The sequence below is a fragment of the Callorhinus ursinus genome, unplaced genomic scaffold, assembly GCF_003265705.2.
Source record: "Callorhinus ursinus isolate GAN/ISIS: 27379988/994484 unplaced genomic scaffold, GSC_fseal_2.0 scaffold12, whole genome shotgun sequence".
Classification (NCBI taxonomy): domain Eukaryota; kingdom Metazoa; phylum Chordata; class Mammalia; order Carnivora; family Otariidae; genus Callorhinus; species Callorhinus ursinus.
In genome coordinates, this window is record NW_027397074.1 from 72,018,523 (window position 1) to 72,032,708 (window position 14,186).

General features: G+C 39.4%; 2 protein-coding genes across 5 annotated transcripts in view; one reads left to right on the top strand and one right to left on the bottom strand.

Annotated features, from left to right (window-relative positions):
• The window catches only part of EXOC4 (exocyst complex component 4), a 728,355-nt gene that overhangs the window by 126,739 nt on the left and 587,430 nt on the right, over positions 1 to 14,186 (top strand). The window lies entirely within an intron of this gene.
• LOC112810979 (ATP synthase F(0) complex subunit f, mitochondrial-like) lies at positions 9,703 to 10,067 on the bottom strand. Of its 2 annotated transcripts, XM_025854875.2 has the most exons (2): positions 9,947 to 10,067; positions 9,703 to 9,829 (listed from the first exon to the last, which is right to left on the bottom strand). In XM_025854875.2, the coding sequence occupies exons 1-2, from the start codon at positions 10,065 to 10,067 to the stop codon at positions 9,801 to 9,803; spliced, it is 150 nt and encodes a 49-aa protein (XP_025710660.1). In that variant the 3' UTR covers positions 9,703 to 9,800. The 2 variants fall into 2 exon arrangements, with proteins under 2 accessions (XP_025710660.1, XP_025710659.1); XM_025854874.2 differs by having other exon boundaries at positions 9,703 to 10,067.

Here is a 14,186-nt window from a genome sequence, read left to right on the forward strand (position 1 = left end):
GGTAATAAGGGGTCATTGAGATTATTTGAGCAGAGAAGTAACATGCTAAAGCAGTGTGTTAGGATGTTTAATCTGGCATCCATGTGGATCACACAGAGGGGAGTCTGGAGTAATCATTATGAGAGAGTGAAGGAAGCAAGAGTCAATAGGTACTAATGAAATAGGAGAGAGAAATGGCGCTTTGCCATCCACCAGCTGTGTGGCCTTGGGAAATTATTCACCTCTTTTTGCCTTATATTTCTGGTCTGTAAAGTGAGGGAATTAATATAGATATCATAAGGCTGTTGAGAGGCTTAAATGAGATAATGTCAGGCACATATTTAGTGTTTAGTAAGTGCTATTTCCTTCAAATAGATTTATTAATCACAGTGTCATTACTGACACACGTGCACACACACGCCCGCACACCTTCTGCACCCACAGCGTCACACTGCATCTCTTGCTTAAAACCTTCCAGTTTTGCCTTTTACACACTTGTTAGTGTAGCAGCCAAGAACTTTTCCCCAATCGTGGTACTCCCCTCTCATCTCCTAACCTTTGTGTTCCGACAGCAAGCGCAGCAGGCCAGGAAATGTGCTGCTCTTAGGCATCTTTGCTTGTGGACCTGCTGTTTGCTCTTGCTTGTGCGCCCTGTCTCTCTGGTCCACCTGGTGAAAATCTAGTCAGTCTTCTACGTTCCTGTTCAGTTCCTTAAACAGAATTGTTAACTTCCTGGTCTGCATATTGTATACATTTGTTCCTCAGACTTGGCACACCGAGGGACTTTTGTGTTTATGTAGCCATTTTCATTATGACCTTCCTGGGCCCAGGGCCCGTGGTGTATTCATGTTTGATTTCTTGGTGCCGGGAAGGGTGTTTATGGCGTATGATGGGCACTCAGGAAATGCTTATTAAAAGTAGGTTGATGAAAGATTCTGCATTGGGCCAGCAGTGGTCAAATTCTCACAAAGTCAGGACAACTTGCTTATAGCCCTGAGGCTTCACAGAATCTGGGAATACTGCACAATGCTGGGGTGCATGCACAGATGCTGGGGTGCATCAGTACTTCCTCGGGCAGAGATCTGGAAGTCTGCTTTCCATATTGATGATGCATCCCAGAACTTTGGGTTAATAGAAGATCCTGATACCTTATCAGCTGTACCCTGTGACTCCAAGATGTCTTGTCAGTTGATGGCTTCTTGTTCCAAGAGGTCTGGTGTTGGAACAAGCCTGTATGCAATCTCTCTGATGAAGAATGTCTTTGGATGAGCTTTCTTTTGAGAATCCTTCTTTGAGTTACCTTGTCTGTTATAGATTTATCAGTTTAGTTCTTCAGAGTTACACATTCTTTCTCCACTTACTGGTCTGTTTAGGTAAAATAATTTTTAAACCATAATTGTAAAAATCAACCAAGTTGGTCTCAATAAGTGTTACAGTTTTTATTAATGACCTCCTAGTATCCTACAAATTGAATACAGGATTTTGAGTCTAATAGAGAAAGTGATGCTAAAGCAACATAGAAATTGGAAAGTTAGAAGGGGAGGTTATACTGGGGAAAAGTTACAATATCAAAATGACAGTGGGGGTCAAAGATGAAATTGCAAAAGGCAGTAGTAGTTCAAAATAGAAGTTACGAGAGGCAGTGTAACTTTTACTTCCAGCTTTTTTTTTTTTAATTTAAACTCAAACAAATATTGAAAGAACAGTACAGTAAACATTAATAGAACTGTTACCTCCATTTGCCAGTTCTTAAAATTTTTACCCACACAAAAAGGTATAGAAATATGTGTGTATTTATGACACACATCAGGACACTTTATCCTTAAATATTTTAGCCTATGTCTTCTTACAATTAGAGCATTCTTTTACATGGCTGAATTTACTGTTATTAAACACGATATTGATACAATATTATTTAATATGCAGTCCATATCCAAATTTCTCCAATTATTCAAAATTCAAAATATTTTTTACAGTTGGGCTTTTAAGAATAACTTGGGGTCCATGCAAGGATTGTATTTTAGATTTTTGTTTGTCCTGCCTATTTAATGTTCTTTAATCTGGAACAGTCCTTTCACCTTGTTTTTTTTTTTTTTTTTTTTTTTAAACATCTTTTTTTTTAAAGATTTTTATTTATTTATTGAGAGAGAGAGAGAATGGTAGAGAGAGAGCATGAGATGGAGGAAGGTCAGAGGGAGAAGCAGACTCCCTGCTGAGCAGGGAGCCTGATGCGGGACTCGATCCCGGGACCCCAGGATCATGACCTGAGCCGAAGGCAGTCGCTTAACCAACTGAGCCACCCAGGCACCCTCACCTTGTTTTTGATAATTTTGAAGAGTCCAGACCAAGTTGTCTTGTAAGAATCTCCCACATTTGGATTTGTCTGATTCATTCCTCCTGATCAGATTCAGTTTGGCCAAGTGTGGCACTAAATACCTCATAGGAGGTATTGTGTGCTTTCCATTTTCATGTCAGGAAGTATATATCGCCTTGTTCTGTTATTGGTCATGCTGGGTTTTATCACTTGATGAAGATATTTCCTCCAGCTCTTCTCATTGTAAAGGGACAGATCTTTATAACAAGCAATCTATAGAGTGATATCTAGAGACCATTTGTTTATCCACTTTCTTAACCTTTCACCAGATAGTTCTTGCATCCAGTTTTGATTCTAGCCTGAATCAATGATTATCTTGGTGATTATAAAATAGCTAATACAGATTTGAAAGTAATGTAGGAGTTACTGATTAGTGGGGTAAGGATGGATTTGACAAATAATAAATGGACTTAGAGCTATCTATATGGAAAAAATAAAATTAAATCTCCACTTACCACTACAGAAAAAACTAAATTCCAGATGAGTTATAGGTCTAAATGTGGAAAGCAAAACTCTAAAAATTTCATAAGAGAACATACAATGCGGTTTTCCATGACATTGTGATAGGGAAGAATTCCTTAAGACATAAAAATTATAAGCCCTAGAAGAAAAGACTGACATTTTGGAATACATTAACATAAAAATCTTCGATATAACAAAAGGCACTAAAAAGGAAATGAGAAGGCAGACCACAGACTGGGAGTACATACTTGCAACTCTTCTAAAGGATTAAAAGTAAGTATCCAGAGTTTGGAAAAAGTCATACAAATCAGTAAGAAAAAACCAAACTACTCAGGAGAAAACAGGCAAAGGATATGACTAGGCACTTCACAGAGGAAGAAGACTGAATGCAGTCAATTATGATGAGAGTTGCTCAGCATCACTAATAATTAGGGAAATGAAAAGTAAAACCCCGGTGAGATTCCATTTTACACCCATTGATTGGCAAAACCTAATCAGTTTGCTAATACCAAGTGTTGGCAAGGTTGAGAAGAAACAGGAACTCTTGCATATAACTGATAGGAGTAAACTCTCTAATATTTTTAGCAGGCAATCTGGAAATATCTGGTACAGTTGAAGATGTGCATACTCTGCAACTCAGCCATTCTCCTTTTAGCTGCTAGCCTAGAAAATTGTCACTCACATACAAGGAACATGAACAAGGATGTTCTTGCTAGCACTACTTCAAATAGAAAAAAAAGAGTAGGGGTACTGATCAGTGCAGTGTAATGCCCCCCCCCCCCCAGGCACTGGAGCAGTTAAAATAAACTAGTTCTCCACAGGGATGAATCTCAGAAATGTAGTACTGAATTAATAAGCTGTAAAAGAGTACATAATATATATAATAAGGTATATGCAGTGTATATAATATAGTATACAATTCAGCGGATTTCAGAATATTCAGAATTGTTCATCTATCACCTCAATCAATTTTAGAACATTTTCATTATCCCTAGAAGAAAACCATAGCTGCTCTGCCCCATCCCCAAGTCTCTCATCCTCTCCAGCCCTAGGCAACCATTAATCTGCTTTCTGTCTCCCTATATTTGGCTATTCTGGACATTTTGTATAAATGAAATTATACTGTATGTGCTCCTGTGCTCCTAGTTGCTTTCAGACAGTTGATGATCTCAATGTTGATACGTGATGTAGCATGTATCAGTCCTTCATTTATTATTGCCAGGTAATTTTCCATTGTGCAAATATACCATGTTTGATTTATCCATTTATCAGTTGGTAGACATTTGGGTTGTTTCCACTTTCTGTATAATATGAATAATGCTGCTATGAACATTTGTGTACAAGTTTCTGTGTGGACACGTGTGTTCATTTTTTGGGGGTATATACATTGGAGTGGAATTGCTGATTATATGGTAACTATGTATATATAGTTCAACTATGTTGGAACCACCAATCTGTTTCCTAAAATGGCTGTATCCTTTTACAGTCTCACCAGGAGCATATGTTGGTTTCAGTTCCTCTTTGTCCTTACTGGCCGTTTTTATTTTAAACATTCTAGTGGGTATGAAGCGGTATCTCATTGATTGGTTTTGATTTGAGTTTCCCTGATGATTAATGATGTTGATCATTTTTTCATAAGTGTGTGTGTGTGTGTGTGTGTGTGTGTGTATAAAATGTGTACTTAAAGCATACAGGCTAATAGTATGTACTGTTTCTTATTATATATGTATAATCAAAGTATTAAAATGGGAAGAGATGGGAGAGTGGGTCTTTAGCTATATTTGTATCATTTTACTTCTTAAAAAATAAAGGCATGACCCAAGTAGGGCAAAATATTGTTAAATCATGATGGTAGAAACATAGTTGTCCATTACATTATTTTCTATTTTTGTGTGTGTATGTATGTAAAAAAAATATACATAGATAAAGAAGATGGTTGGGGGGAGAGAAAGGCAGCTACCCAAAAATGATCGTTGATGTGGTGAGAGTAGAAAATTTTTCTGTGGAAGGATTTAAAAAAAAAAAAAAAATCTCGGAAATGCTTTGGTGCATGCTTCCATTTTGGTGAGATACAAGAAATAAAATTTGGTCCAAATGTGTAAGTTGAAGAATCATTTATTAGTACAAACACAAGTTAGTGTTGTCAGCATTGTCACGTGTTGCAGAGAGGGAGAGAGTGTGGTCTTGTTAAATAAAAAAACGACACTTTTTTTTTCCTTTAAATTTTTTATTGTTATGTTAATCACCATACATTACATCATTAGTTCTTGAGGTCGTGTTCCATGATTCATTGTTTGGGCATAACACCCAGTGCTCTACGCAGAACGTGCCCTCTTTAATACCCATCACCAGGCTAATCCATCCCCCCACCCCTCTCCCCTCTAGAACCCTCAGTTTGTTTTTCAGAGTCCATCGTCTCTCATGGTTCATCTCCCCCTCCGATTTATCCCCCTTCATTCTTCCCCTCCTGCTTCTTTTTTTTCTTTTTTAAAAATCACCACTTTTTAATTTAGTAATCAGCTCATTAATATCCTCTAAGGATGGAGTTGTGATTTTTAGAAGTGAGATTTAAATTGTAGGAGGTAAGCAGTATATGGTGTGTGCAAAAATTAGAGTAAAACACATTCAAAAGGTCAGTGAGTTGAAGAAGAGAAATAGGGCAATAGCTTAAAAGGAAGGATGGATCAAAGCACTTGATTTAGCCTTGCGCATTGAACTTGGTTTAGTACTTGACCATCATCCAGGTGAACAGGTTGGAATTTCTAATCGGCACCACAGCAACAGTGTTCTGATTGAGAAACGTGAGAGGGACTACTTCTTTATTCATATCTTCTCTCCTTCCTCCCTTGTTAAAAGCATTATGTTATTTGCATATATGGCTGTTTTTCTAACTCTTAAGATCCTTTGAATGAAGGAGTAATGGGTGATTTATTCATCTTTGTACCACTGCCAACCACAGTACTTTGCATATAGTAGATGCATAAATAATGTATCTTAATTTTAAAAGGAACAACTTTATTCAGCATGGAGAGACCTTATGGGAAAGCCATCAAAAATTTGGAACGATTGAATGATAACAGTGTGTGCAAAGGGTGTACAAAATACCTAATTCAGGCTCAGTAAATGGTAGTAGTCCCTCAGAGCTCCTCCCTTCCCAGGTATTTGAGAGGATATAATTGAGGAGAGTAATTCCAGAAGTCACAGAAAGGATGGCAGGGTTAGATTTTGTAAAGGAGGGTGGAGGGAGGCGGGGTAAGCCACTGTTGCAGTAGAGAAGGATGACGGGCTGTGTGGCCAGTGCCCTGTGTGTGTTGAAGGTCCTGCAGTATTGGAGGTGACAATGTAAGGTTATTACAGAGAATGAAGAGCATTTGCAGTATCTTTGTATGGGCGAAGAAATAAAAGGCAGAGGACTGAATGCATTGTCTGGCAACATCGAGAGTTCACTTGAATTTAGATAGTGTGAATGATGAGGTCTATGTGAATATATGATTTTTATGCTTTGGAAGCTGGGATTGAAGAAAAGCACACAGAACGTGCAATATAAAGGAAGGGATTCACAGGGCTGCAAATGAAAGATTTGGTGGAGACATAGTAATTTCCTTTTAAATGTTTGAACAGTTCCCGTATGGGTAAGTAATTCTTTCAATTCTATTTTATGAGCGGACAGAACTCAGGCTAAGTAACTGGAAGTAAGACAGATTTCTGCTGAGTAGAAGAACTTGCCAATAATAGAGCTATCTAATATTGGAATACAGTGTTTTCCAGAGATAGGGAGTCTCCTGTTAGGGGAAGGATTCAAAGAGGGGCTGGGATGTGAAGATGGAAGTTCTGACTGCATGTCAGCTAAAAACCTTTCTACCACTTAGGGTGTTAAAAGAGTCTATGATCACAAGTTTGATAGGGTAAGAAAATGTAGTTTCTAGTTAAGAGCAGAAAAAATGTAATGACTGCGAGTCCAGGCTAGATTGGATATCATTTATGGACAGAAAAGGGCCAAAGATTGAAGACAAGTGGGAATTCCTGGGCCATAGTTACCTCTTTTTTTCTGCCTCTTCACTCTTCACATTAACAGTATCACCCCATCAGTCCTATCTGCCATTGCTTGCGGGAATTCTCAACCACTCCATCTCATCAGTACCTTTGGGGTCCATGTGGTTTTACCTTCATTTAAAATTTCATTTTAGAGTGAATAACTATCATTAACTTCTTTGAAACAAAAACTAAGGATTTTTAAATTTGATTGTGCAGTGAAACATGAACTTTTTTATACACAAAGTTTTCGCATGGTTTTCTTTTTACTGTCTTTTTACAATTGATACATGAATTTTTGATTTTGAGTTTAGGCCATATTGGTTTTTTGTTTTTTGTTTTTTTAATGGAGGGAGTTGGGGAGGGGTAGAAGGCGAGGGAGAAAGAGAATCTTAAGCAGGCTCCACACCCAGCATGGATGTGCTGATATCATGACCTGAGCCAAAATCAAGAGTTGGACGCTTAACCGACTGAGCCACCCAGGGGCCCCCTAAGGCCATACTGTTAATAACTAAATGTTTTTTCTGTTTTTACTGGAAAACAGTTTCTAAATAATTGTTTTCTAACTTTTCTCCCCCCTTTTATCTCCTCTTAGTCATAGAAAGAACATAGCAGTTTTATCAGTTTCATCCATCTTGTGAAGAAAATGTCCTGTAACATATCACCAAGTCCAGGATATAAAGGACAACGAATTAGTACAGAATTCATGTATTTATTTCTTTCTCAGCTCAGTGCTTAGCATATATAAGCTGTAGGCTGTGATCTTGTAGGATCCCCAACTTAATCTTTTTTTGTTTTTTTTTTTGTTTTTTTTGGATATGGTCCATGAGTGCCCAGAAATTTAGCATTGATTGCCATAGTATCTCTTGCTTCATCTGTATGCGAAAGGAATGGAAAAATAGCTTGCATCACAAAGATGGCCAGTTAGCTCTTTGTCCTGCTAAAATTGTGTGTTGGTTCCTAGAGAACACTGAATAATCAGTCTCTTGCTTTCATGTCCCACTGCTAAGATACTATGTAATTGAAGGCACAGCATTCATGGAAAACAATGTGTTAGATTTACTAAGAAGAAAGTCTGAAATGTGCATAGGTTGGGGATGTGCTGGTGAGAAAAAATGGGTCAGTATATTGATTCTCTTGGGGTGAGGGTAGGAGCCACAGTCTTCAAGGGACCATAACAAAATCTCTGGAAAAATCTTTTCTGAATATACATGACCTACCTCTTAAGGTTCTGCTATAGCTATCACTCCCTGGATTCTATATATTTTTTTAACCTGTTTGGAATCATTATGTATACCATTACCTATAACTACTTTTGGGATTATCATAAATATTGTCAGATAGAAGATGAATTGAGAAGAGTAGTGCTGGCGAATATACTCTGGGACTGAGAGACCATTGTAATTGATTGGCCAGCTGTTTTATAGCAACTCTTCTGTAGGATGTAGGATTAGATAAAAGCCCTCATACATGATAAGATTTTAGAATTTAAATTTAAAAAGAAAAGAAATGGACATTCATGGGAAAATATTGTAAGGACATCTGATATTTCCAGTGTTAGGAAAAGGTCATCCTTGGCTGTGTTTAGAAGTGATTAAGTGGTTCAATATGATCTTTCTGGTATGAGTGAATTCAAGGAATGTAGTACAGCCGACTCCTCTGAATATCAGTGTTATTTCAAGTAGCAGGGTGTCTAGCTAGAGGTAAAGAGGGGTAGAGCAGAGAAATGATTTCAAGAAAATAACAAGGTGGTTTCAATTTGAGGGACATCAGATGAATCATCTAGTGAGAATGTTGGTGATTATGGAATAACAGTATCGGGGGCAGATGAGCTGATGTATGGTCAGTAGGACTGGGAAAATGTCAAGGAGGGAAAGGAAGTTCAAGGCAGGAGAATACGGCTTCTTCACAGAGGCAAGTTTGAAATTCTCCAACTCTAACTTAGCACTCATTGTTGAAAGAATTAAGAAGTGATTTTTGAGAATCAACAGTAAAGAAATTTGCCACCTCATGGTGGTGTTTTGATGTGAAGCTGATTTAAAAGGATAAACCGGCATCTCAATAAAGTGAGAGACCAGGAAGGTAGCAGTGACATGAAGAGAGCCAGCCCGCACATATTAATTGAATACTGTCCTGGGAGCCATGGAGTATAATGCTATGTATTATAAAGAGGTTGTAGTCTGATGGGGACAAGAGCAACTTGAAAGGTGAGCCCGAACAGAAGGCAGCACATGTTGGTGTCAGATGAGTAGTAGTGCTCTTCAGAGTGGGAGGCTCAGATCTCAGGCCCCAATCCAGACCTATTTTATTAGTTTTTGTGGTTGCCTTATAAATTACCACAGGCTTATTGACTGAAAAAAGCACACATATTTATTATGTCACAGTTACTGGGGGTCAGGCGTTTGGGCAGCTTAGCCGGTTCCTCTTCGTCAGGGTCTCTCACCAGGCTGCAGGCTAGGTGTTTCAGCCTACTTCTGAGGTTTAACTGGAGAGAATTTGCTTCCAGCCTTCCTTGATTGTTGTCCAAATTCATTTCCTTGATGCCCCAGGATTCCTGGTAGCTTGCTGCTTCAAAGCCAGCTAACTGTGGAGACTAACAGGGCGGGTAGTGGAGAGAGAGAGAGAGAGAGAGAGAGAGAGTTTACTAGCAAGACAAAGTCTTATATAACATAATGTGACATCCTGTCATCTTTGCTATATTCTGCAAGTCACAGGCTCAGGGGAAGGGAATTACACAAAAGTGCGGATACCAGGAAGTGGTGGGGGTCATGAGGGCCATCTTAACGTCTGTCTGTGGCACTTACTAAGTCAGTATCTACATCTTTTTTTTTTTTTTTTTTACCAGTCATCTTTTATTGGATGTTAATTCCGAATTAGAATATGAAAGGATTCAAGGGTGCCAGGCAAAGGTCATGGTCAGGAATGCCAAATGTGCCTCCACACTGGGCCCTCTTCAGTGGTACTTGCGTAGCCACTTGTGTTTGAGTTCCTTGTAACAACGACAGTAGTTGAAAAATGCATGAGCTGCCAGCACCATAGAAATCCCAGCAATGCCCCCTTTCTTCACATTGACATACTTGTTGTAATACCGGTAGTAACCCCTTTGAAATGGTCCAGCAATGCCCTTAGGGGTGAAACCCCGCATCAGTATACAGCTGGGCAGCTCGCCTAGTTTCACATCCATGAGCTTCTTCTCCTTCACTGGCACGACTGATGCCATCTTGGGGTCCTGGTTGTCTTGCCAGTATCTACATCTTAACTATACTCCCCAGGTGATTGCATGGTAAGAAGCAGTGTTACAGATGGTAGATGCCAAAAGAGTTTCGTGGAGGGAGAAGAAAGTTCTTTGGGCTCAGCTTAGTCAGGTCAGTTGTTTTATGACTTGAAAATGATCTGTGTTAAAGGCTTATTCACATCAGAGAATTTGTTGTGTCTCCTGTTGCCCACACTAACAATCCTCTCCCCCACCTCCAATTAAACAGTGTGTTTTCCGCTTTTGTGGTGCTGTCAGACACTTCTTTCAGAGTTTGTGAGTTCCTAACTTTGACTTTTTGAAAAAGCGTTGTTCTTTTTCACTGTTCGATTTGGATGATGGGAGTTGGTGGGAAGTACTGGACGTGGGTGTTTATCTCTATCCTAATAGCTGAGAAACCCTGGGGAGGTCCTTGAACTATCCTCAGCCCCTGTTTTCTTGTGAGTTCTAGCCTCCCTCTCTTGCAGGGTTATGGTGTGAATAGTTGTTGGCAAACCGTAAAGCCGTCTGTAATGTTGCAGTGGACTTCTTTTGTTGTATGTGCCCGATGCACAGTGCCATCCTCTTCCCACAGAAATGGGCACCTAAAAGTCATGATTGTGCCTTGATCCTGCCCATATGGCCACAGTCTGTCAGAGCAGGGGTTCGATGCCTGAACCAGACAGTGCCACACACATTCCCCATCTTGGAATTTGAATTTGGGACCAGAAGATGACAGTTCATGGGGCACCTGAGTGGCTCAGTCAGTTGAGCGTCCGACTCTTGATTTCGAGTCAGGTCATGATCTCAGGGTCCTGAGATTGAGCCCCGCATGGGGCTCCGTGCTTAGCGAGGAGTCTGCTCGAGATTCTCTCTCCCTCTGTCCACCACCTCCCTGCCCCTGCTCATGTGTGCACGCAAGTGCTTTCTATCAAATAAATACATAAATAAAATCTAAAAAAAAAAAAACCAAAAAACAGTTCTGGCCTTGCTGATCTAATGTGAGGAGACTAGAAGCCAAGGAAGCTTTAGCGTAGCTACCTTCTTTTATGTGGAGTAATAGAGAAAGCTTGTCACAGAGGGTAGAGGGAAATTAGACCTGCAGAAAGAATCAGAATAATGGACGGAGAGGACTCACTCTGAGGGATCTTGTCTGCTTTCCATTTCCCTATTGCTTTTCTTAGTTCTGGCTACATTTTTGCCTTTGCGTTGCATAATAGACCTCTAAATTCATAAATTAAACTCCCTTTTTAATTTAAGCTATTTTGAGTTTTCTGTTACTTTCAACTAGAGAGCTGAAGGCCAATGGATATGGTACTTAAAATTTTTTTTTAATCCCCAAACTACTTACTCCTTTTTCTCCCCTACGTAATTTGTTTTTAAAGGCCAATTATATTCTTTATTGAGTATTTTTTTTTCAGGATGTTTTAGAAATGTGAAATCAAGAAATATGATCCTTGTCCTCAAGCACTTTTTAATTTACTGAGATGGACATGTAAATGACCACCTATAATATCAGGCAGAAGAAAGAAAAATAAGTACTATGTGCAACTCCTGTAGGCGGTCTTTTTTTTTTTTAAGATTTTATTTTTGTGAGAAAGAGAGCACGCATGAGCAGGGGTGGAGGGTGGGGGTGGGGAGGGGGAGGAAGAGGGAGAAGCTGACTCCCTGATGAGCAGGGAGCCCAATGCAGGACTCGATCCCAGGACCCTGGGACATGACCTGAGCCTAAGGCAGAGGCTTAACTGACTGAGCCACCAGGCAACCAAGGTAATTGTTATCTTTTTTTGATAGTATTACTTAAAGCCATTTAAAAACCTTTTTTTTTTTCCCCCCTGCTAAGCCCTTTTGTCCCTCACTTGGTGCTAAGGTCCTGATTGATGCTTTGGGACCTATCATTTTTGCCTTTTGCCTCAGAGCACTGCAAGCAGGCCAGGTCGAATGGCCACATGTACCTTTCTTGATCAAAGTAGGTGGAGGGAATTACAGGGATGTAGGCAAAGCTGGAAATGGAAACAAGACAAAACAGAAGCTCAGATATGAAATTTTTTAAAAAAACTTGCTCAGGGAAACTATTTGCTCTCCCGAGATGACCAGGCCACCCTTATCTGAGGGTGATTTGAACAGTTCTGTGTTGCCTATAAGCTAGCATTGTGTGTGAAAAGGGTACTTCTGTAGCTGGCATTGTACACTAAAAAGGATAGTTAATATAAGAGTTCTGTGCTCCCGATAGCTCATGTTATGTAATGAAAGGGTGCTTATGTAGCTGGCACTGCGTAGTAAAAAGAGCACCTATTATGAGAGCTCTGTGCTTTCTGTCGCTTGCCTTACATAACGGGTGCTGAAATGACATGGAAGCCAGGGAAATTGTAGTCAAACCGCATAGGACTGATTTCAGAACCACGTTTTCTTAACGTGGTGGTTATATAGGTTATATGTTTTACTGGCTTATGCAGCTTTCCAAAATGACCCAGTTCAGAATGACATTCAACTGTGTTCACCCTAAAGTTTGTGACGTCATGCCCCCGTTGGGGTTATGTCTGCAATCGCCCCAGAAGCAGCTCTGTGTGTTATGCCTGCAGATGGCTCTGAATCTGTCAAGGGAAGAGCAAGATAAATATTTTCTTACAAATATAAAAGGAAGAGTTAAACACTTATTGTTGAGAAACCAAGCTGATAAACATATTATATTGTCTGAGGCACCAGAAATAAGCAAATTAATTACATGCAAATAACTGTTGCTCATGAAGTGTGGGATAATAATAGTATCTGTTGGATGTTTATGGTAAGTTTATTTACATGACTCAATTTTCTGCTGATTTTCCTATGGAAAATGATAAATACTTGGTTCCTTTGCCTTTGTTTCAGAAATGCTTTATTGAAATTGTGAAAACTGTGCTTTGTCTTGCTATCCTTGCCTTGCCAAGGGCAGCTCTAAAGATAGTATTTGTGTACATACATGGTGAAGAAAGAATTGTTAATTGTGGGGCTTTTTTGCTTTAAACAAATGCCATCATCAGCATCATTATGTCATACAGAAGTTTTTATTATTGAATATTATCACTCATGTAGTTCAGTCCAGATCGACTTTCTCTTGATTGTTTTCATGAACATCTTTTGATGTTCCCTGGCGAACTTCAGACGTTTCCTCTCTTAAGGCAACACAGGGAATTGAACAGTTCATATTGACAGTGTGATCCACGGTGTGGGTCTCTGCCTTTTGTGCTAATGAGTGATTTGGTTCCTTTTGAAAAGATGACTCTAAAGTCTGCTTGGTGCCCACACATTCTAAAGAAACCTCTGCATCCTGCTGTCACTTTCCATCCTCCTGAATGTGTATCCTTCTTGAGGTACATCAGGGGTAATTAGATGAGTTCTTTTATTCTTTCAAGATTATCAATTCTTGTGGGTCATTCACTTCGATTATATATCAGATGTCTCATGAGCTAGGCAATATTTTGGGTGGGAGAAGGAGTAATTGTTTTTCTATCCAACTTTTCAGGCCATGCTAATCCACTGAATGCTTCCCTCAATAGGGTGATATACACCTTCCCTAGGTTACTGTTTTGTTTGCTCTCTGTATGCTAAATCTTAGGCATTTTGCTCACCTCTGTGCATTTTCATCAACAACTTTGACATTTTGACATAGTTTAGAAATGATTATCTTACGGCATGCCAAACTCTGTGATTAATCATCTGTTCACAAAACAGGAAGAAGAATCAAAATAGACTTTTGCTTTAATTTTTGGTAGAGGAGGAATTTTTAACATCAACTCCAAAAGCAAAACTGAGTATTTTGTGTCTTGGAATAGTTTGTATCTGCTACTCTCCAACCTTATTTTGCCATCTAGTGATTACATGTGCATTGGGGTGCTAGAGAACATGGGGGTGGCATAGGAAGGTTGAACTGCTGAACTCTGTAAATCAACAGCTTGCCTTTGGGGGCTCTCTTTGCTATCCTTTCCATGGATTGCCATGGTAGAGGTTAAAATTCAGAAGGCTAAATTTAGTGGCCAAAAATTTTCTTACTGTGTTTCTGGAGGGTGGGAGTGAGGGCAGTACACACACACACACACACACACACACACACACACACACACACACACA

What these genes read in the sequence shown, in the direction of transcription:
- LOC112810979 (XM_025854874.2), bottom strand. Translation starts at nt 10,067, where the DNA reads ATGGCATCAGTCGTGCCAGTGAAGGAGAAGAAGCTCATGGATGTGAAA.